Source organism: Mus caroli, unplaced genomic scaffold, assembly GCF_978045245.1.
Source record: "Mus caroli unplaced genomic scaffold, Mus_caroli_1 scaffold_14, whole genome shotgun sequence".
Classification (NCBI taxonomy): Eukaryota; Metazoa; Chordata; class Mammalia; order Rodentia; family Muridae; genus Mus; species Mus caroli.
The window spans coordinates 53311756-53332417 of record NW_028227269.1 but is presented as its reverse complement, the minus strand read 5'-3'; the positions used below and the strand labels follow the sequence as shown (position 1 = coordinate 53332417).

The 20662-nt window shown below is 40.5% G+C and overlaps 2 protein-coding genes across 3 annotated transcripts in view; one reads left to right on the top strand and one right to left on the bottom strand.

Moving 5' to 3' along the window:
- Srp54 (signal recognition particle 54) overlaps window positions 1-16543 on the bottom strand; it is a 42051-nt gene extending 25508 nt beyond the window's left edge. The window contains exons 1-3 of one of the 2 annotated variants that reach the window (XM_021179703.3): window positions 16265-16543; window positions 7580-7689; window positions 6585-6676 (exon numbers count right to left, since the gene is read on the bottom strand). In XM_021179703.3, the coding sequence (XP_021035362.1) occupies window positions 6585-6676; window positions 7580-7657 (170 nt within the window). In that variant the 5' untranslated portion in view covers window positions 7658-7689; window positions 16265-16543. Of the gene's footprint in view, window positions 1-6584; window positions 6677-7579; window positions 7690-8113; window positions 8133-16264 lie in introns of those variants that run through there. The other variant, XM_085830377.1, reaches the window with a different exon arrangement.
- Window positions 16544-16864: 321 nt separating this feature from the next.
- The window catches only part of LOC110307476 (uncharacterized), a 34862-nt gene continuing 31064 nt past the window's right edge, over window positions 16865-20662 (top strand). The window contains exon 1 of the mRNA XM_021179706.3: window positions 16865-17023. Within this exon, the coding sequence (XP_021035365.1) occupies window positions 16927-17023 (97 nt within the window). The 5' untranslated portion in view covers window positions 16865-16926. The remainder of the gene's footprint in view (window positions 17024-20662) is intronic.

The following is a 20662-nucleotide window of genomic DNA, read 5'->3' as shown; positions in this document are numbered from 1 at the left end:
AGTTCTGTATCTTCTCCCAGACTACCAATGTAAAAGAAGGAATGCTAGACTAGTAGTTCTGTATCTTCTCCCAGACTACCAATGTAAAAGAAGGAATGCTAGACTAGTAGTTCTGTATCTTCTCCCAGACTATCAGTGTAAAAGAAGGAATGCTAGACTAGTAGTTCTGTATCTTCTCCCAGACTACCAATGGAAAAGAAGGAATGCTAGACTAGTAGTTCTGTATCTTCTCCCAGACTACCAATGTAAAAGAAGGAATGCTAGACTAGTAGTTCTGTATCTTCTCCCAGACTACCAATGTAAAAGAAGGAATGCTAGACTAGTAGTTCTGTATCTTCTCCCAGACTACCAATGTAAAAGAAGGAATGCTAGACTAGTAGTTCTGTATCTTCTCCCAGACTACCAATGTAAAAGAAGGAATGCTAGACTAGTAGTTCTGTATCTTCTCCCAGACTATCAATGTAAAAGAAGGAATGCTAGACTAGTAGTTCTGTATCTTCTCCCAGACTACCAATGTAAAAGAAGGAATGCTAGACTAGTAGTTCTGTATCTTCTCCCAGACTATCAATGGAAAAGAAGGAATGCTAGACTAGTAGTTCTGTATCTTCTCCCAGACTATCAATGTAAAAGAAGGAATGCTAGACTAGTAGTTCTGTATCTTCTCCCAGACTACCAATGTAAAAGAAGGAATGCTAGACTAGTAGTTCTGTATCTTCTCCCAGACTATCAATGTAAAAGAAGGAATGCTAGACTAGTAGTTCTGTATCTTCTCCCAGACTATCAATGGAAAAGAAGGAATGCTAGACTAGTAGTTCTGTATCTTCTCCCAGACTATCAATGGAAAAGAAGGAATGCTAGACTAGTAGTTCTGTATCTTCTCCCAGACTACCAATGTAAAAGAAGGAATGCTAGACTAGTAGTTCTGTATCTTCTCCCAGACTATCAATGGAAAAGAAGGAATGCTAGACTAGTAGTTCTGTATCTTCTCCCAGACTATCAGTGTAAAAGAAGGAATGCTAGACTAGTAGTTCTGTATCTTCTCCCAGACTATCAATGGAAAAGAAGGAATGCTAGACTAGTAGTTCTGTATCTTCTCCCAGACTACCAATGGAAAAGAAGGAATGCTAGACTAGTAGTTCTGTATCTTCTCCCAGACTATCAATGGAAAAGAAGGAATGCTAGACTAGTAGTTCTGTATCTTCTCCCAGACTATCAATGTAAAAGAAGGAATGCTAGACTAGTAGTTCTGTATCTTCTCCCAGACTATCAGTGTAAAAGAAGGAATGCTAGACTAGTAGTTCTGTATCTTCTCCCAGACTACCAATGTAAAAGAAGGAATGCTAGACTAGTAGTTCTGTATCTTCTCCCAGACTATCAGTGTAAAAGAAGGAATGCTAGACTAGTAGTTCTGTATCTTCTCCCAGACTACCAATGTAAAAGAAGGAATGCTAGACTAGTAGTTCTGTATCTTCTCCCAGACTACCAATGTAAAAGAAGGAATGCTAGACTAGTAGTTCTGTATCTTCTCCCAGACTATCAATGTAAAAGAAGGAATGCTAGACTAGTAGTTCTGTATCTTCTCCCAGACTACCAATGTAAAAGAAGGAATGCTAGACTAGTAGTTCTGTATCTTCTCCCAGACTATCAATGGAAAAGAAGGAATGCTAGACTAGTAGTTCTGTATCTTTCCCAGACTATCAATGGAAAAGAAGGAATGCTAGACTAGTAGTTCTGTATCTTCTCCCAGACTACCAATGTAAAAGAAGGAATGCTAGACTAGTAGTTCTGTATCTTCTCCCAGACTACCAATGTAAAAGAAGGAATGCTAGACTAGTAGTTCTGTATCTTCTCCCAGACTATCAATGTAAAAGAAGGAATGCTAGACTAGTAGTTCTGTATCTTCTCCCAGACTACCAATGTAAAAGAAGGAATGCTAGACTAGTAGTTCTGTATCTTCTCCCAGACTACCAATGTAAAAGAAGGAATGCTAGACTAGTAGTTCTGTATCTTCTCCCAGACCATCAATGTAAAAGAAGGAATGCTAGACTAGTAGTTCTGTATCTTCTCCCAGACTATCAATGTAAAAGAAGGAATGCTAGACTAGTAGTTCTGTATCTTCTCCCAGACTATCAGTGTAAAAGAAGGAATGCTAGACTAGTAGTTCTGTATCTTCTCCCAGACTATCAGTGTAAAAGAAGGAATGCTAGACTAGTAGTTCTGTATCTTCTCCCAGACTACCAATGTAAAAGAAGGAATGCTAGACTAGTAGTTCTGTATCTTCTCCCAGACTATCAATGGAAAAGAAGGAATGCTAGACTAGTAGTTCTGTATCTTCTCCCAGACTATCAATGGAAAAGAAGGAATGCTAGACTAGTAGTTCTGTATCTTCTCCCAGACTATCAATGTAAAAGAAGGAATGCTAGACTAGTAGTTCTGTATCTTCTCCCAGACTACCAATGTAAAAGAAGGAATGCTAGACTAGTAGTTCTGTATCTTCTCCCAGACTATCAATGGAAAAGAAGGAATGCTAGACTAGTAGTTCTGTATCTTCTCCCAGACTATCAGTGTAAAAGAAGGAATGCTAGACTAGTAGTTCTGTATCTTCTCCCAGACTATCAATGGAAAAGAAGGAATGCTAGACTAGTAGTTCTGTATCTTCTCCCAGACTACCAATGGAAAAGAAGGAATGCTAGACTAGTAGTTCTGTATCTTCTCCCAGACTACCAATGTAAAAGAAGGAATGCTAGACTAGTAGTTCTGTATCTTCTCCCAGACTATCAATGGAAAAGAAGGAATGCTAGACTAGTAGTTCTGTATCTTCTCCCAGACTATCAATGGAAAAGAAGGAATGCTAGACTAGTAGTTCTGTATCTTCTCCCAGACTACCAATGGAAAAGAAGGAATGCTAGACTAGTAGTTCTGTATCTTCTCCCAGACTACCAATGTAAAAGAAGGAATGCTAGACTAGTAGTTCTGTATCTTCTCCCAGACTATCAATGGAAAAGAAGGAATGCTAGACTAGTAGTTCTGTATCTTCTCCCAGACTACCAATGTAAAAGAAGGAATGCTAGACTAGTAGTTCTGTATCTTCTCCCAGACTATCAATGTAAAAGAAGGAATGCTAGACTAGTAGTTCTGTATCTTCTCCCAGACTATCAATGGAAAAGAAGGAATGCTAGACTAGTAGTTCTGTATCTTCTCCCAGACTACCAATGTAAAAGAAGGAATGCTAGACTAGTAGTTCTGTATCTTCTCCCAGACTATCAGTGTAAAAGAAGGAATGCTAGACTAGTAGTTCTGTATCTTCTCCCAGACTATCAATGTAAAAGAAGGAATGCTAGACTAGTAGTTCTGTATCTTCTCCCAGACTATCAATGTAAAAGAAGGAATGCTAGACTAGTAGTTCTGTATCTTCTCCCAGACTATCAATGTAAAAGAAGGAATGCTAGACTAGTAGTTCTGTATCTTCTCCCAGACTACCAATGGAAAAGAAGGAATGCTAGACTAGTAGTTCTGTATCTTCTCCCAGACTACCAATGTAAAAGAAGGAATGCTAGACTAGTAGTTCTGTATCTTCTCCCAGACTACCAATGTAAAAGAAGGAATGCTAGACTAGTAGTTCTGTATCTTCTCCCAGACTATCAATGTAAAAGAAGGAATGCTAGACTAGTAGTTCTGTATCTTCTCCCAGACTATCAGTGTAAAAGAAGGAATGCTAGACTAGTAGTTCTGTATCTTCTCCCAGACTATCAATGTAAAAGAAGGAATGCTAGACTAGTAGTTCTGTATCTTCTCCCAGACTATCAGTGTAAAAGAAGGAATGCTAGACTAGTAGTTCTGTATCTTCTCCCAGACCATCAGTGTAAAAGAAGGAATGCTAGACTAGTAGTTCTGTATCTTCTCCCAGACTATCAGTGTAAAAGAAGGAATGCTAGACTAGTAGTTCTGTATCTTCTCCCAGACTACCAATGTAAAAGAAGGAATGCTAGACTAGTAGTTCTGTATCTTCTCCCAGACTATCAATGTAAAAGAAGGAATGCTAGACTAGTAGTTCTGTATCTTCTCCCAGACTATCAGTGTAAAAGAAGGAATGCTAGACTAGTAGTTCTGTATCTTCTCCCAGACCATCAATGTAAAAGAAGGAATGCTAGACTAGTAGTTCTGTATCTTCTCCCAGACTACCAATGTAAAAGAAGGAATGCTAGACTAGTAGTTCTGTATCTTCTCCCAGACTATCAGTGTAAAAGAAGGAATGCTAGACTAGTAGTTCTGTATCTTCTCCCAGACTATCAATGGAAAAGAAGGAATGCTAGACTAGTAGTTCTGTATCTTCTCCCAGACTATCAATGTAAAAGAAGGAATGCTAGACTAGTAGTTCTGTATCTTCTCCCAGACTATCAATGTAAAAGAAGGAATGCTAGACTAGTAGTTCTGTATCTTCTCCCAGACTACCAATGGAAAAGAAGGAATGCTAGACTAGTAGTTCTGTATCTTCTCCCAGACTATCAATGTAAAAGAAGGAATGCTAGACTAGTAGTTCTGTATCTTCTCCCAGACTATCAATGGAAAAGAAGGAATGCTAGACTAGTAGTTCTGTATCTTCTCCCAGACTACCAATGTAAAAGAAGGAATGCTAGACTAGTAGTTCTGTATCTTCTCCCAGACTACCAATGTAAAAGAAGGAATGCTAGACTAGTAGTTCTGTATCTTCTCCCAGACTATCAATGTAAAAGAAGGAATGCTAGACTAGTAGTTCTGTATCTTCTCCCAGACTATCAGTGTAAAAGAAGGAATGCTAGACTAGTAGTTCTGTATCTTCTCCCAGACTATCAATGTAAAAGAAGGAATGCTAGACTAGTAGTTCTGTATCTTCTCCCAGACTATCAGTGTAAAAGAAGGAATGCTAGACTAGTAGTTCTGTATCTTCTCCCAGACCATCAGTGTAAAAGAAGGAATGCTAGACTAGTAGTTCTGTATCTTCTCCCAGACTATCAGTGTAAAAGAAGGAATGCTAGACTAGTAGTTCTGTATCTTCTCCCAGACTACCAATGTAAAAGAAGGAATGCTAGACTAGTAGTTCTGTATCTTCTCCCAGACTATCAATGTAAAAGAAGGAATGCTAGACTAGTAGTTCTGTATCTTCTCCCAGACTATCAGTGTAAAAGAAGGAATGCTAGACTAGTAGTTCTGTATCTTCTCCCAGACCATCAATGTAAAAGAAGGAATGCTAGACTAGTAGTTCTGTATCTTCTCCCAGACTATCAGTGTAAAAGAAGGAATGCTAGACTAGTAGTTCTGTATCTTCTCCCAGACTATCAATGTAAAAGAAGGAATGCTAGACTAGTAGTTCTGTATCTTCTCCCAGACTACCAATGTAAAAGAAGGAATGCTAGACTAGTAGTTCTGTATCTTCTCCCAGACTACCAATGTAAAAGAAGGAATGCTAGACTAGTAGTTCTGTATCTTCTCCCAGACTATCAATGTAAAAGAAGGAATGCTAGACTAGTAGTTCTGTATCTTCTCCCAGACTATCAATGTAAAAGAAGGAATGCTAGACTAGTAGTTCTGTATCTTCTCCCAGACTATCAATGTAAAAGAAGGAATGCTAGACTAGTAGTTCTGTATCTTCTCCCAGACTATCAGTGTAAAAGAAGGAATGCTAGACTAGTAGTTCTGTATCTTCTCCCAGACTATCAATGGAAAAGAAGGAATGCTAGACTAGTAGTTCTGTATCTTCTCCCAGACTATCAATGGAAAAGAAGGAATGCTAGACTGGGATTCAACAAGTTACTAGAGGTGCCTGTCCAGCTGCCCTGCCACATGTCTCTCAAGGAATATTGTAACAAAGACCACCCAGAGGACTTCTCAAACAGAGACAGAGAAACCAAAATGCAGAACAAAACAGAATACAACTCTCAATCATGAAGAAGGCTGACTCACATACTCTTACCACAAGTTCAGGAAGAAAATGAATTGTTGAAAAGCTTTTACATCAAAATCGTATTACATTTAACTATAATAAATGAGTAAGCCCACCCAAATAAGTAAGATAGAAGAAATCTACAATGAAATGAAGCAGTCCTTGATTTGATCACAGAACCTAATTATGGAACTTCAAAGTCCTTCTATCTTTCTCTCTCCCTTCTTCTTTTCTCCATGTAAATCTTTCAGCCAAGGCTGATCTGAAGCTTACTGTATAACAGAGGCTGGTACTGAACTCATGACACTCCTCTTGCCTCAGCCTCTCAGGCACAAGCCACCACACGTTGTTTCACAGGCAGTTTCTTTTTTTTTTTTTTTTGGTTTTTCGAGACAGGGTTTCTCTGTGTAGCCCTGGCTGTCCTGGACCTCACTTTGTAGACCAGGCTGGCCTCGAACTCAGAAATCCGCCTGCCTCTGCCTCCCGAGTGCTGGGATTAAAGGCGTGGGCCACCAAGCCCGGCTGGCAGTTTCTTGATATGTGAATTTAACACATTCCAGTGCTGCATAGAACTACTTATAATAAAGCAAACTTTCCTAGTTACTGCCTCAATCCCAGTAAACCAAACTTAGTCTGTTTGTTTTTACACATTAATTCGACTTACTTAACATTTTCTCTTAGTTGCTTCACTAGTTTAATATTAACATCTGCTTCCAATAATGCTGTACATACTTCTTTCAGCATAGCATTTAATACCTGAAAATAAATAAAATTGAAATATGCTCAGTGTTTTACTCCAGCAACATACAAACAAACGCTGACCAGGTTTCATGTACTACAGCAGCTTAATAACAAAACAGCAATGCCACTCTATTGGAGGTGAGGAAAGATTTTTTTCAATTACCCTTGGAGAGAAAATATTGTTAAATTCCAGTCATTCTGTCAAAATATGGCATGGCATTTAGTTTTACACAGGTATTAATAACCAAGTATTAATTATTCCTACAGTACACACCACCACACTAGGCTAAAATGCGAATCTTTTATATAAAGAATGCTAAAAGAAATGTACAGGAAAAAACCAAACCAGATAAGCACATGTCTAACAAAGGAGAAAGAAGGACTGTGAAGCTCTAGATCTATGCTGAGACAGAAGAGCATACTATATTTTCAGACTCAAATATTCAAAAGCTACATTGTTTTGTTTTTGCCTTTTTTTTTTTAAACTAAAGGTAGATTTGGGGGATTTTTCAAAAAGGTCTACCTAGTACAGTGATGTAATGGAAGGAGAGATGGGTCAGCAGGTAAGAGCACCTGCTGCTCCTCCAGATGACCTGACTTTGATTCCTAGAAATTAGGCAGCTCACAATACCCTGTAACCCAGCTCCTAAGACCCAACCTCTTCTGGCTTCCATGGGCACTAGCATTGTTATGCATATAACCTCACACAGACACACAAACACACACACACACACTTAAAAAGGCGAAATGACACAGTAGTGGATTATTCAGTGCAAAGCACTCCTTACTATTACTGGGTATTTATAGTAATAAACCTACATGAAATTAAACCACAAGTCTAAAGAGACATACTTAGTCCAGTTCTCTAATCCTAGTAACAACACACCAGCACACGTATCTCATACTATATTTTCATACCTCTTCATTGATAATGGTGGCATTGCTCAATGAGCGTAATGCTGATGTTATTTTTCTTCCAAGATCTGCTAGAACCATCTTGAAGGTTTTAAGATGTACTTATGTGAACTCTAGAAAAGAAAAGAAAATATAAGTGAAAACCGCACGCCTTTAATCCCAGCACTCGGGAGGCAGAGGCAGGCGGATTTCTGAGTTCGAGGCCAGCCTGGTCTACAAAGTGAGTTCCAGGACAGCCAGGGCTACACAGAGAAACCCTGTCTCGAAAAAACCAAAAAAAAAAAAAAAAAAAAAAATTGTCATTAACTCCTAAGTGAAGAAAAATATTTAAATTCAAACTAAAGTATCCGAATGTTTGAATACTCTAATTGTAGCTTCTAGTGCCTCAACCTGCAACTTTAATACATTCCTGTCCAAAAGGTCAGTTTGGTTATGACACCCTCCGTTTACATACCAGTTAGAGAGTCTTAAACATAGATCATCACATCATTTAAATGCCCAATTTTATCTGTTGAGGAAATGAAACTATGGTCTTAAGTTAATTTTGTTCTCTCTTCTGCACATGCTCATGAGTATGAGTAACTGAAAGGTGCATCGTGTCATCCTGTCTCCTTGTAGAGAAAGAGAGAAAGAGGAGTGACTGCCACAGACATGGTGTTGAGCTCCCATGTTACAGAACTCCACACTATTCTGATTCTCACTCTTAAGTAGAAAAGAAAAAGGAAAGGAAAACTTACCTTAATTCATAAATCACTTAACTTTTGTAGCACAAAAATAAATCAAGTGCTGAGCCATTAACTACATGACAATCAGTCACCTACTAAATCACTCCACATAAATAATATCATCTCTAAGGCTGGGCATGGTGGCACACACCTTTAATCCCAGCACTGAGATTCACTATGAGTTGGAGGCCAGCCTGATCTACATTGAGAGCTCTAAGCCAATCAAAGCCACAGTGAGACCATGTCTCAAAACAAACAAACAAACAAACGAAAAGTATTATTTTATCTTATCCTCTTTACTACAGGGAAACCATTCTTCTTCCCATTCTAAAGTGATTTACTGATTTCTCAACTCCAAAATACAGTAACTTCAAAACTCCTTTCCCTAAGCCAGGCATGGGGGGGGGGGGGCACTTCTGGAGTCTTAGGGCAGCAGGAGGAAGAGGAGTAATGAGTTGGGGTCTAGCCTGAGTTACACGAGACAGTCTAAAGTGAGAACAAAAAGGTGTAGTTTAGTAAAACTATATAGATATATCCTTACATGTAAGGATGGCAGAACTCCACAGGAGGTAAATAAATATGACTGCCTGTCCTCAACATGCTTTAATTACTAGCTGGTAAGACAGGTACATGAAAGAACATCAGAATAAATGCCAAAACAGAATTCCTCTTGCCTACCTACATATAAAAATAAATAAATAAATAAATAAATAAATAAATAAATAAATAAATAATAGAAAGAAAGAAAGAAAGAAAGAAAGAAAGAAAGAAAGAAAGAAAGAAAGGAAGGAAGGAAGGAAGGAGAAGAAAAGAAAATCTCTCCTGGTCTCTGGTCTTCAGCCTGTCCCATTTTAGCCTGCCCACTTGGCAACAACTCCTACTGATCCATCTTCAGGCTCATCGGCCTCCATAAATGTCTAAGCCAATTCCTACCAAAAATACCTACACACCTACACACACACACACTCACAACTAAATGATGATGGGTCACAGAATGAAAAACAAAGTTGGCTAAGCTAAGCAGGATAGGCTTTATCAAAATTTGGTTCTGAAATCACAGGCACTTATTATTTTGGGCTCAGTAAGTAAGAGCACTGACTTCCAGATGACCCAGGTTTAACTCCTGGCACTAACATGGCAGCTCACAAGTGTCTGTAACTCCAGTTCTAGGGACTCTGGTACCCTCTTCTTGTCTCCTCTGGACCAGGCATGTATGTGGTACACAGGCATACATGTAGGCAAAAATCACATAAACATAAAAAAAGAAATCTAAAAATTAATTTAAAAGGAAAATAGTGAGGAAATAGCTAAGATATTTGCCACAGGGAAACTTAAGATGACTGAGCTTAGAGAAGTTAAAAGTTGTAGGAAAGGAAAATAAACTTTAGGGTCTAATAGAAAAAGGATTTCTCAGGCTGAGTAATTAGTTAAATATTACATTCCAACTCAAGCAAAATTTAGTAATTTAGAAGTTAAAAAATTTATTATTTTTAGGTGTGGTGATAAACACCTTTAATACCAACACTTGGAAGACAGTGGAAGATCTTCATGCGTTATTTCCAGGCCAGCCTGTTCTATATAGTGAGTTCTGGGCCAGCCACATCTACTTAGTCAAACGCTATCTACATTTTAAAAATAATTAATTGAAAAAAAATTAAAGCTGGATATGGTAGCACAAACTGTTATTCCAGCACACAGAAGACAGAGGTAGATAGAGTTCTGTGAGCTGGGGGTCAGCCAGGGTAGGGTGACATAGTGAGACCCTGTCTCCAAAATATCTTCAAATAAAATTAAATTAAAATGTAAGTTACTGCTGGCATGGTGAAAATGAGAAAGCGAAGGTTGTTTTGTTTTAAACAGCTACATGACTGCTTAACCTCAAAGAGCAGCTACTTCACTTGAGAAGACTCCAGATTGATTTCTTATCCCATACCCAATATGCTCAATCAATGAAGTAATTACTTTCATGGAAGAAGAGGGATGTTTCCATTCATCTTTTATCACTGTTACAGGAGTTATACAGTTCTATCTATGACAACACAATGACCTTGTTAAGATGACATCATAAACAGGCCATCCTTCATTTTAAGATATACCAGTTAATTTTTAAAAATGAATGTTAGAGGGCTGGAGAGATGGCTCACTGATAAAAAACACTTGTTTTTCCAGAGGATCTGGGTTCAATTCCCAGCACTTACATGGTGGTCACAACCACCCGTAATTTCAGTTCCAAAGGATCCATATCATCTTTCAACTGCTGCATGGACCAGGCAGACAAGTGGAGCACATACATAAATGCAAGCAGAACACTCGCGTACACAAAAAATAAGAAATCGTTTTTTAATGACTCTAGTTGGGCATGGTGGTGCACACCCTTAACTCCAGTGCTTGGGAAATGGGATAGTTGGATATCTTCAAGTTCAAGGCCAGCTTGGTCTACAGGTCAATTCTAGGACAGGCAGGGCTCCATTTAAAAAAAGAAAAAGAAATCCGCCAAAGTGAGTTTCAGGACAGCGAGGGCAATACAGAGAATCCCTGTCTCAAAAAATCAAAAAAAAAAAAAAAAAAAAGAAAAGAAAAAGGAAAAAAGAAAAAGAGGCTGGGTAATGGTGGCACACATCTTTAATCACTTGGGAAGCAGAGGCAGGCGGATCTCTGAGTTCGAGGCCAGCCTGGTCTAGAGAGTGAGTTCCAGGACAGCCAGGGCTAAAAGAGAAACCCTGTCTCGAAAACAAAACAAAAACCCAAACATCCAATTCTCCCACTATCTCTCTAGCCCCTACTTCACTGTCTAACGGAAGAAAAGGTAGAAAAAACTTCTATTAGGCATAGTAATGCATACCTGACTGAGGCAGAAGGATCGTAAGTTTAAGGCCAACCCTGGCTATAGAACATGGTTATTTTAAAAGAAAAGAAACTTAGAACCACTCTCATCCTCAGGAGTTTTCCTCACTTTTTCTTTATAAATCCATGTTTGCTCTGAAAATAAATACAATTTTAAATGAGTATTTGAGGTACCTGGGGAAATGGTTCAATGTCTAAGAGCACCTGCTGTGCAAACATGAGGGCCTGAGTTTGACTTCCCAGCATCCACTGTAAAAGCTGTGCCATGCATGTATCCTAGCACTGAGGTGTAGGTCCAAGGAACTCACTAGCCAACCAGCTAGCCAAAATAGTAGGCTTTAGGTTTAGTTAGAGACCCAGTCTCCAACATTGCATGTTCTCTCTAAGGTGCATAGCTCCAAATCTTCAGATGAGTACACAGCCTAGAGTGACTGCAGAAATCAGGAAAGTGAAAAGGGGCCATTGGGAGGCTGGAGAGATGGCTCAGTGGTTAAGAGCAATGACTGCTCTTTTGAAGGTTCTGAGTTCAAATCCCAGCAACCACATGGTGGCTCATAACCATCCATAATGAGATCTGATGCCCTCTTCTGGTGTGCATGAAAACAGCTTCAGTATACCTACATATAATAAATAAATAAATTAAAAAAAAGAAGAAGAAAAGAAAGGGACCATTGGTGGTGTGAGGAAACAATACAGAGAGAGGGATATAGTCAGGGTATAAGTGATTTGATGGGGAGAGAAGAAAACAGGGCTCTACATAGGAAATTAAGGTTCTAATTAGGAAGTGGAGAGGGAGAGAAATTCAGGACTGAAGGGAGTTTGAAAAGAAATTATAGGGAAGCATACTATTAAAGATCTACTTATGACAAAACAAACAAAAGTACAGTACTCTTAAGTCTGTATCTAAATAAGTACATATATAGTTTAAATCAATTTTTTTTAATTAGAGCTAACAATATTCGCTCCAAAAACCAACAACCATCTAACAAAACCTCCAACACAAACCATAAAAAGCCCCCCTTTGAGTTGTCAGTTGGTTGGCCTTCCCCACCAACAGAGGCAGAAGGCAAGTCCCTATTAATGAAGACACCATGAAATGAAGACACCATGTACTTAAGACACAGAGCCCAAAGGCCTATCTTTGAGCTGGAACTGACCAGAAAGCCTCCTCCCTGAAGACTAGCTTCCTTGGTACCAGAAGGTACCATGAAAGGAAGCTTCCAAAAGAGGGAAGCAATCAACAGTCCTACCAGCTATGACAGCTATAAACCACAAGTGGCACGGCACAATAACCCTAGGGGTGCAATAATGGCAGACACCCTGGCAGTAACCAACAGCTCTTCAGGTGGCCTCAACTTTACTCAAGAAATTCCAGGCAACTAAGAGCAGGAGAAATGGTCTTTCTCACAGGAGCACACCAACTGATTATCTGATAGCCAAAGGTCAGACGTAAAAACCTACATACTAGTAATAAACAAGGCATACTTATGTATTTAGGAATATATGCATAAACATATATGTATATAAGAACAATTATTGAAAAAGAGGCCATTAAATAAAAGTGAATTATGAGTATAAAGGAGGGGCTTGTTGGCAGGAAAGGAAAGGAGGAAATGATAGAACTATAACTCAAAACATAAATTAAAAAAACTTAGAAAAGATTTTACAATTAAAAAAAAGACCCTGTCTCAAGAGGTTAAGAAGAGAGGGGTAGAGGAAGACAGCCAACTTTCTCCTCTGTCACATACACACGCACAAGCCATATCCAATGAGCAGTAAGAATAGGAACTTAAAAAAAAAAAAAAAAGGAGCCAGGCGTGGTGGCGCACACCTTTAATCCCAGCACTCGGGAGGCAGAGGCAGGCGGATTTCTGAGTTCGAGGCCAGCCTGGTCTACAAAGTGAGCTCCAGGACAGCCAGAACTATAAAGAGAAACCCTGTCTCGAAAAAAAAAAACCAAAAAAAAAAAAAAAAAAAAAGATGGTGGGGTACAGTAGTGCACAGCTTAGCACTCAGAAGGAATAGACTCCTGGAGCTCTGTGATGTGAGGCTACATAGCAAGTCCCATGCTGGCCAGCCTGGAAAGAAGAGAGGAAAGATAGAGGGATAGAGGGAGGCGGGGAAGAAGAGAGGGGAAAGGGAGGGGGAGGGAGGGAGAGAGAGAAAAGAAGAAAGGAAAATAAAAAACCTGTAAGGAATCTTTTTTAAAGATACTCTTTGGCACCCAGCAGTGGTGGCACCTTTAATCCCAGCACTTGAGAGGCAGAGGCAAGAGGATCTACAAGCCAGCCTGGTTTACAAACCAAGTTCTAGGACAGCCAAGGTGCAGAGAAACCTTGTCTCAAAAAACAAAAACCAAAAACCAAAAAACAATACAAGATTCTCTTTGGCTGTCAGGTTAGTCATAAAAAGAATCTTTACACAAAATCTTGCCAAGAGGAAAAACAAAAACAAAAAACACTAAAATCCCTTGGAAGTAGTAGTCTTTGAAACTGACAAGAGCATTGAAGGGGAAGATGGAAAAGTGTGAGAAGCCACAAGGTCAAACAAGGCCACAATGGTTACAGTTAAAGCCTATCAGCTCAAAATGAAATCCTCAGTCAGAATCCCCAGGGACAATTAACTCTGGTGGTGGTGGTGGGGAAGAAAATGTTTTAGAGAACAAGCCATATCCAAACTCTTGATTAGAAAAGCAAAAGAAGTTATTATAGACCCAGGTAGATAGTAATCATTGCACTCAGCAGTATCCCTCAAAGGAATGAAAATCTGTCCTCAACTTTTACACTGTCTTAGGCAGAGGACCATTATAGGTCCTTTTTACTTGGAAAGTTGAGTCAGGAGGATTACATGAAACTATGGCTTCAAGGTTGGAGAAGTCAACATAGTTAGATCTGTCTCAAAAAGGAAAACAAAAACTACACACACCCACACACAAATATACAGAATATAATAATAAAACCTCTTTAGAAACAACAGCAACTGCACCAAATGGGAAAAATCCAAGAATTAGAAGTCTACAGAAGTTTACTAAGAAGTTTTACAGAGACAGGTTGCAAAGAGAAAACCAGCTAGATATAGAGAAAGACAGAATGAACCAGAGAATGAGGTGTCGGCAGATTAGAACAGATTGCCAGTTAGTTTGAGGCAATTCAGGAGAGGCTGAAAGAGAAGTCAGATGGAATCAGGAGAGGAGTTTTGAGCCAGAACAGCTGAGTTGACCAGCCAACCAGAGATCAGAAAGAATTAGGAAGGGGTGAATTTATTCAGCAGTAAATCTCCAAGGCTGAAAACATTCTAGGCCCAGATAAGATTGTATGGAGGCTAGAAACTTCCAGAATTAGGTCTAGGTTAGCAGACAGACACAGTAAGCATCCAAGATAACAACCACTTCAGTTGAATAAAAGTTACTTTTACAAATGTACAGATAAGTGTTCCTTTTATCACACGATTTTGTTGTGTATTTTAGGGCTGGGGTATTGTTAATGATGCCCAGGCTCACCTCCAATTCCTGTGCTCAAGGAATTTCCCTATTCAGACTACAAAGTAGCTAACTAAGCACATGTGGCTTGGTCTTTTAAAAAACTGAGCATACACATAACAAAACTCAACAACACACTGCTTCTATACACTTCCACATACACACCACATATCCTAGTGGAAAATGGGAGAGGGAAGCAGTACATTTACTGCACAAAGTGCAGAATTCTCAAAATGAAGGCCAGAGAAACGGGCATGGAAATGGTTGGCATATGGGAGTGATGTATGGAAGCAACACATGGATGAGAGAACTCTCAAGGTGGGTCTATGGGAGATCCTGTATTCTGCCAACATGGAGCGAAGGAAAGAGCAAATCAACCAAGACTAAGAGGCTCCCAAGAGACTGTAAGTTTTACTGGTCATCTTTGCCTCCCAAAGCACATGGAAAAAAATCCGATCTTTAAAAGGAAGAAAAGTGGGCTGGAGAGATAGTTCAGTGGTTAAGAGCATTGGCTGTTCTTCTAGAGGACCCAGGTTCAGTTCCCAGTACCCACATGGCAGTTCACAACTAAATCCAGTAAATCCGGTTCCAGGGGACCTGATTCCCTCACACCAGCACATAAAAAAAAAATAATAATAAAATAAAATAAAATAAATTTTCAAACATTTAAAAATGGCTAATTAAAAGGAAGAAAGCTACCATTCCAGTAGCAGGCACAGAGAGTTACAGGAGTACTCCTTGTATAATAGTCTTTATTAAATCCCAAAATACTAAATCTGTCATATCAAAAAGTTGAGGTAAAGAGGTTTGAGGGAAATGTCTCCCTCCTCTTCTGCACCGATGCAGCTATGTCATAGGAACTACACTACTTAACCCTCTTCTATCCTTGTAAGCCTATTAGGAAATTAAGGGTAGCCTTCAAAAGCAAATGATTCAGACAAATCTCTTAAGGGGCACATTAACTGTCATCACTGTCCCATATCTCTTTTGGCCTAACTAGTGTCAGGCTATAATATATATTTATAGCCTTTTTCATCCTCTGTACTGCTAGAATCTTCATGTTAGGAGCACTGTCCTTCATTACTTTATCTCTTCAGCTTAAAAAGAGAAAACAAGGAAAGAAAGCCTCAAAAACATTTGTTCAAATGCATATCTAACAACTAAGTGAAGACTGGTAACCGAAAAGCTGATTAAGAAACTTTCAACAACAACAAAAAATACATTGTCAGTAGCTTCGACTAATTAAGGTCCTTAGCACATTTTATCACTGTCGCTGAACTAAAAGTTCTGAACAATATGCTAACCAACATGTTAGTAAACACTAAAAGATAGGAAAATAAACCCCAGTATATGTCAAAAGGCTTTGGGGAAATAGCTTTATCTAAATTCTTGTTCGGGAATGCCTTCCATGAGCCAAGCCTACAATGCTTACTTATTTGGCTCGGGTAAATCTGAAGACAAATTAAAAGGGTAACAGCGCAGCGTTTGGTAAAACTTGCAGTGGAGGGCAAGAGTAAAATAAAAGTGTCAGTGGACCTCAGCCTCGGCGATCACAGCCCGTGGCGACCGGGGAAGACTTCCGCAGAAGCGGCGCTCTAACTAGGGGTTCCCAGCGCAGAGCGAGGAAAACCCCCCACTCACCGCAAAAGGCGCCACTAAAGCCGTGGCCCCACAGGGCCGGCGAGTCCTTGGCGAGGCCCCACGCCGCCGAAGGAAACCCAGGAACGCTGGAAGCAGAAGGACAGGGACGGAGCCCGCCGCCCAACTTCCCAGCTCCAGAAACTAGGGGCCCAGCGCCCAACACAGTGAAGCCAACTCCCACCAGCTGGAACACCGACGACTGCCACCGAACCTTCCGCCCAATGAGGAGACGTCATCACTCGGCGGAGTTCAGCCCTTCGTGAAAACACACTTCCGCTTCCGGGGCACGAAGCCCCCGCGTCTACGGCTCCCCCTGGTAAGGGTTGAAGGGGTGTTTCTTTGCTGGGGCTGACCTTTGACCTTAGTGTTCTCCCTGTACGTCACTGCCGCGGCAAGCTAGCAGCGAGACAGGCCCTCCCCGGGTGCGACCTCGAGGAAAAGTCAGGATTTAGGAGAAAACGACTAAGTGAAAGAGTGCAGAACTCCGCGAGGGAGCGCGGGCTAGGGCTTCTCCAGCGGCGGGAGGCGTGGTCCCGGAAGGGCGGGGCTTGGCGTTTCGGCTCTCGGGATTGGACGATCTGAGGAGGGCGGGGTCGCAGCGCGAGTGTCTGGCTGCGCGTGCTCAGTGCGAACCTGCTCCTGGCTTGTCCGCTGACTTCGCCATGGACTTTCAGTCCGCTCGGAGAGCTGTACTTCAGCTGCTCGGAACTACGGCTCCCGCAGATGTCCCGGCACTGCTCTACTGGATGAGGACTACCCGTAAGCAGTCATGGCTAGAGCCCGGCGGTTGGCTGTTGGATTTAGTCTTTGGGTACCAGGGAGGGGCGGGGCTAGGCACCTGGTCTCGGTCGCTGCATACCCTACACCTAGTCATCAGAGTGCATTTTAGGATTGGATACCTGAGAATCAACTTTAGGTGGTTTGTGCTTCCGGTTCTGATTTTGGGCAAGCTTCTAGAACCTCTTTGTTCAGTTACTCGTACAGGCCGATACTACTTGAAAAAGCTCTGTGCAAGAAAGGTTTTAGGCTGTGGAGTTATCCTCAAGGCAAATAAAATCACATATACCTAGTACATTTATCTTATACATGGTAAAATAGACCAATTAATAACCTTCCAGGGTATGGGGAAGAAAAAAAAGACTTCTTTTTAAACTGTTAATAATTAATATGAAAACTCACAAATTAGAATCGAGGAAATAAGGTGATTAGATCTAGTTAGTGGATGAAACTTTTCTTCTCTAGCAAAAAAGGTAAAGCCTAGTGAACGCACTGTTTTATTTATATATTTGTCTCTTTTTGAGAACTCTACCAATGTATGCTATTCTGAAAAACACTAGTCCCCAAGGTTACTTTCATTCAGCTCCTTAAAGTGTGCTTATTTGATAAGACCTTCAGTATATTTTTAATTTTTGAGGCAAGGTCTCGTGTAGTCCTGCTAGACCTCCAAGTTAACAGAGGATGACTTAGAACTCTCTCTGATCCTCCTTTGTCCATCTCACCTGCCCTGATGCTGGAGATCAAACTCAGGCCTGTGCTCTGCCTACTGAGCTACACCCTCAACTCCAACTGCCACTTTTAGATCTTCAACCTTTGACCTTTTAGGAAAAATATTCTTGGTGTAATTTGAGAATTGTTGAACGTTTTGAGAGATTATTTTAAGTGAGGTACCAAACTAAAGATTGCTTGAGGCATCTGATAGCAAACTGTATCTTGGAAATGCAGGAACCCAGATAGCACTCCATGGTTATATACACATACAAGAAGAATGCTTCAAGATGGGAATTTACAAAATAGGGTTGTTTTGTTTGTTATTTTATGTATATGAGTACACTGTCGGCTGTCTTCAGACACACCACAAGAGGGCATCAGATCCCATTACAGATGGTTGTGAACCACTCACTATGTGTTTGCTGGGAATTGAACTCAGGACCTCTGGAAGAGCAGTCAGTGCTCTGAACTGCTGACCCATCTCTCTAACATATTAGGTTTCTTTAAAGACATGATCTCACTATAAACATGTTGTCTTCTATCACATCATTAAGCCTACCTTACCTAGTTTTTTTTTTAACCTAACTATCCTAGTTGTTTATAATAATACCAACTTCCTTCTAGTTTTTCTACATACCTCAATATCAGGTCATTTATTCCAAAAGCATTATTAACTACTAAAATAAAGTGTTGGAACTGGAGAGATGGCTTATTGGTTAAAGGTTCAGGCTTACAACAAAAAAATGTATTGTAGGCTGGGGCAATAGTAAAGTGTAAGGGGGGGTCTTTGTGAACACCAGAACTGGCAGAGTATAATTATATTGAAACTCTTCTCAAAGTAATTGTCACTTCTTCCATGAAGATGGGTTTCAGAGATAGGCTATATATGTTACCTTAAGGGTCTAAGTGAGGATCTGGTGTGGTCTTAGACAGATAGCACAGAGGTAGGTCATCTGTCCTGCTTGTGGGAGTTTGGTATGTCCTGGCCCATCAGATAGTGCCAGGATCACCTAGTCCAGTGTTTCTCAACCTTTCTAGCGCTATCACCGTCTAATACAGATTCACGTTGTGGTGACCCCCATTCATAAAATTATTTTCCTTCCTGCTTCACGGCTATAAATTTACTAGTTATGAATCATAACGTAAATATCTGATATGCAACCCCTATGAAAGGGTCATTCAACTCCCATAGGGTCATGACCCACAGGTTGAAAGCTGTTGACCCAAGCTATTAACCAGCTCCAGTCCCAGCCATCTGAGCAGAAAATGCGTTTTCTAATCTTTTCCCTTAGAAAGACAACTTTGTGTGTTAAGCATTACTGGTTTCTGCAACAACAGGGTACACAACCATGAGGACTAGAGTTCCACCTCTACTTCTCATAGCCTCCATACTACTGGGAGTACAGGTGTAATCCCACTGCTGCCTGAGTTATATCCCGTGTATTGGTATAAAAAGCCAGTCAGTGGTGCATAGCACATATAACCCTAGCACATAGAATCCCAGCTCTGGTAAGGCAGATATACTGATCCCTCTGGGTCCCTACTCAGCCAGCCTAGCCTAATTTGGTAATTTCAGATCCCAATGTGGAGGCAGCTAAGGAGGAGGGACACAGGTTCTCCTCTGGCATCCACATGTATGCATACATAAAATACACAAATGTACTGTTGTCTTTTCTGGCACTTGTGCAATTACTAAAATAACTTCCCTCTTAGCCTTATTGAGTTATTTGTAATTCAAGTCCCCAGATTTGAAGCATCCATTGAGCCTCCATTGTTCAAAATTGGATTGCCTTTAAAGTCTGTTCCAGATGTTAATTTAGTAAAAAAGTAGTTCCAATATCACTGGGTAAAAGGTATATTTTTACTTTTGAATTTTATTTTGTGTGTATTGGGGGTTGGGAGAGCTTGCCACAGTGTGCATGTAAAAATCAGGACACTTTGGGGAATTGGATCTCTCCTTCTACACTACATTCCTGGTATCAAACTCACATTGTCAGGCTGGGTAGCAAGGGTTACCTAAGCCATCTCACTGGTAACATTTTTGCTTTTTAAAGATTTATTTTTATTTATGTGTCTGTGTAAGTGAATGCCTGATGTGCCAGTGTTGCAGGGCTTAGAAAAGGGTGTTGAACCTTTTGGAGATAGAGGTGCAGGCAGTTGTGAGCCTCCTGGGGTGAGTGCTGAGAAGCAATCTCAGATCCTCTGTAAGTCCTCTGCAAGAGCAGCAGCAGCAGCCAGTGATCCCAAGCACCAGGCCACCTCTCCATCACCCCACCCCACCCTTCTACTCTGGAAGTTTGTGTAGCTTAGAAAACAACTTGAGTTTCTGAAGAACAGTTTTTGGTTGGTTGGTTGGTTTTGATTTTTTGAGACAGGGTTTCTATGTGTAGTTCTGATTATCCTGGAACTCACTCTGTAGACCAGGCTGGCCTTGAATTTACAGAGATCCACCTGCCTCTGCCTCCCGAGTATTAGAATTAAAGACATTCACCACCACATCCAGCTCTGTTTATTAACGTGAATATTTTAAGAAACTAGATCACTTAGCTTGAAGGAGTATTTTGTTTCAGGTTTTTAAAATGAGGTCCCATTATATAGCCCATGTTAGCCTTGAACTGGAGCTCCTCCAAGTTCTCTCTGCCTCCAAAGTACTGGGATTGCAGATGTGCCATCTGCACCTGCCTGTGTTACCAACCAAAACAAGAACTATATTAGTGTACCTGTCTATTCTGGTAAGTGATAAATAACACACAGTTTCAACATTGACGTTTTGATTGCCCGTTCAAGTTACATTTCAGCACGTAAGTGGCTTGTTGGTTGGTTTGTTTAGCAGATCTCCTATAGCCCACGTAGCCTTGACTTCCCTGAGGAGTTCAGGATGACCTGATACTTCTGGTGCTCCTGCTTCTG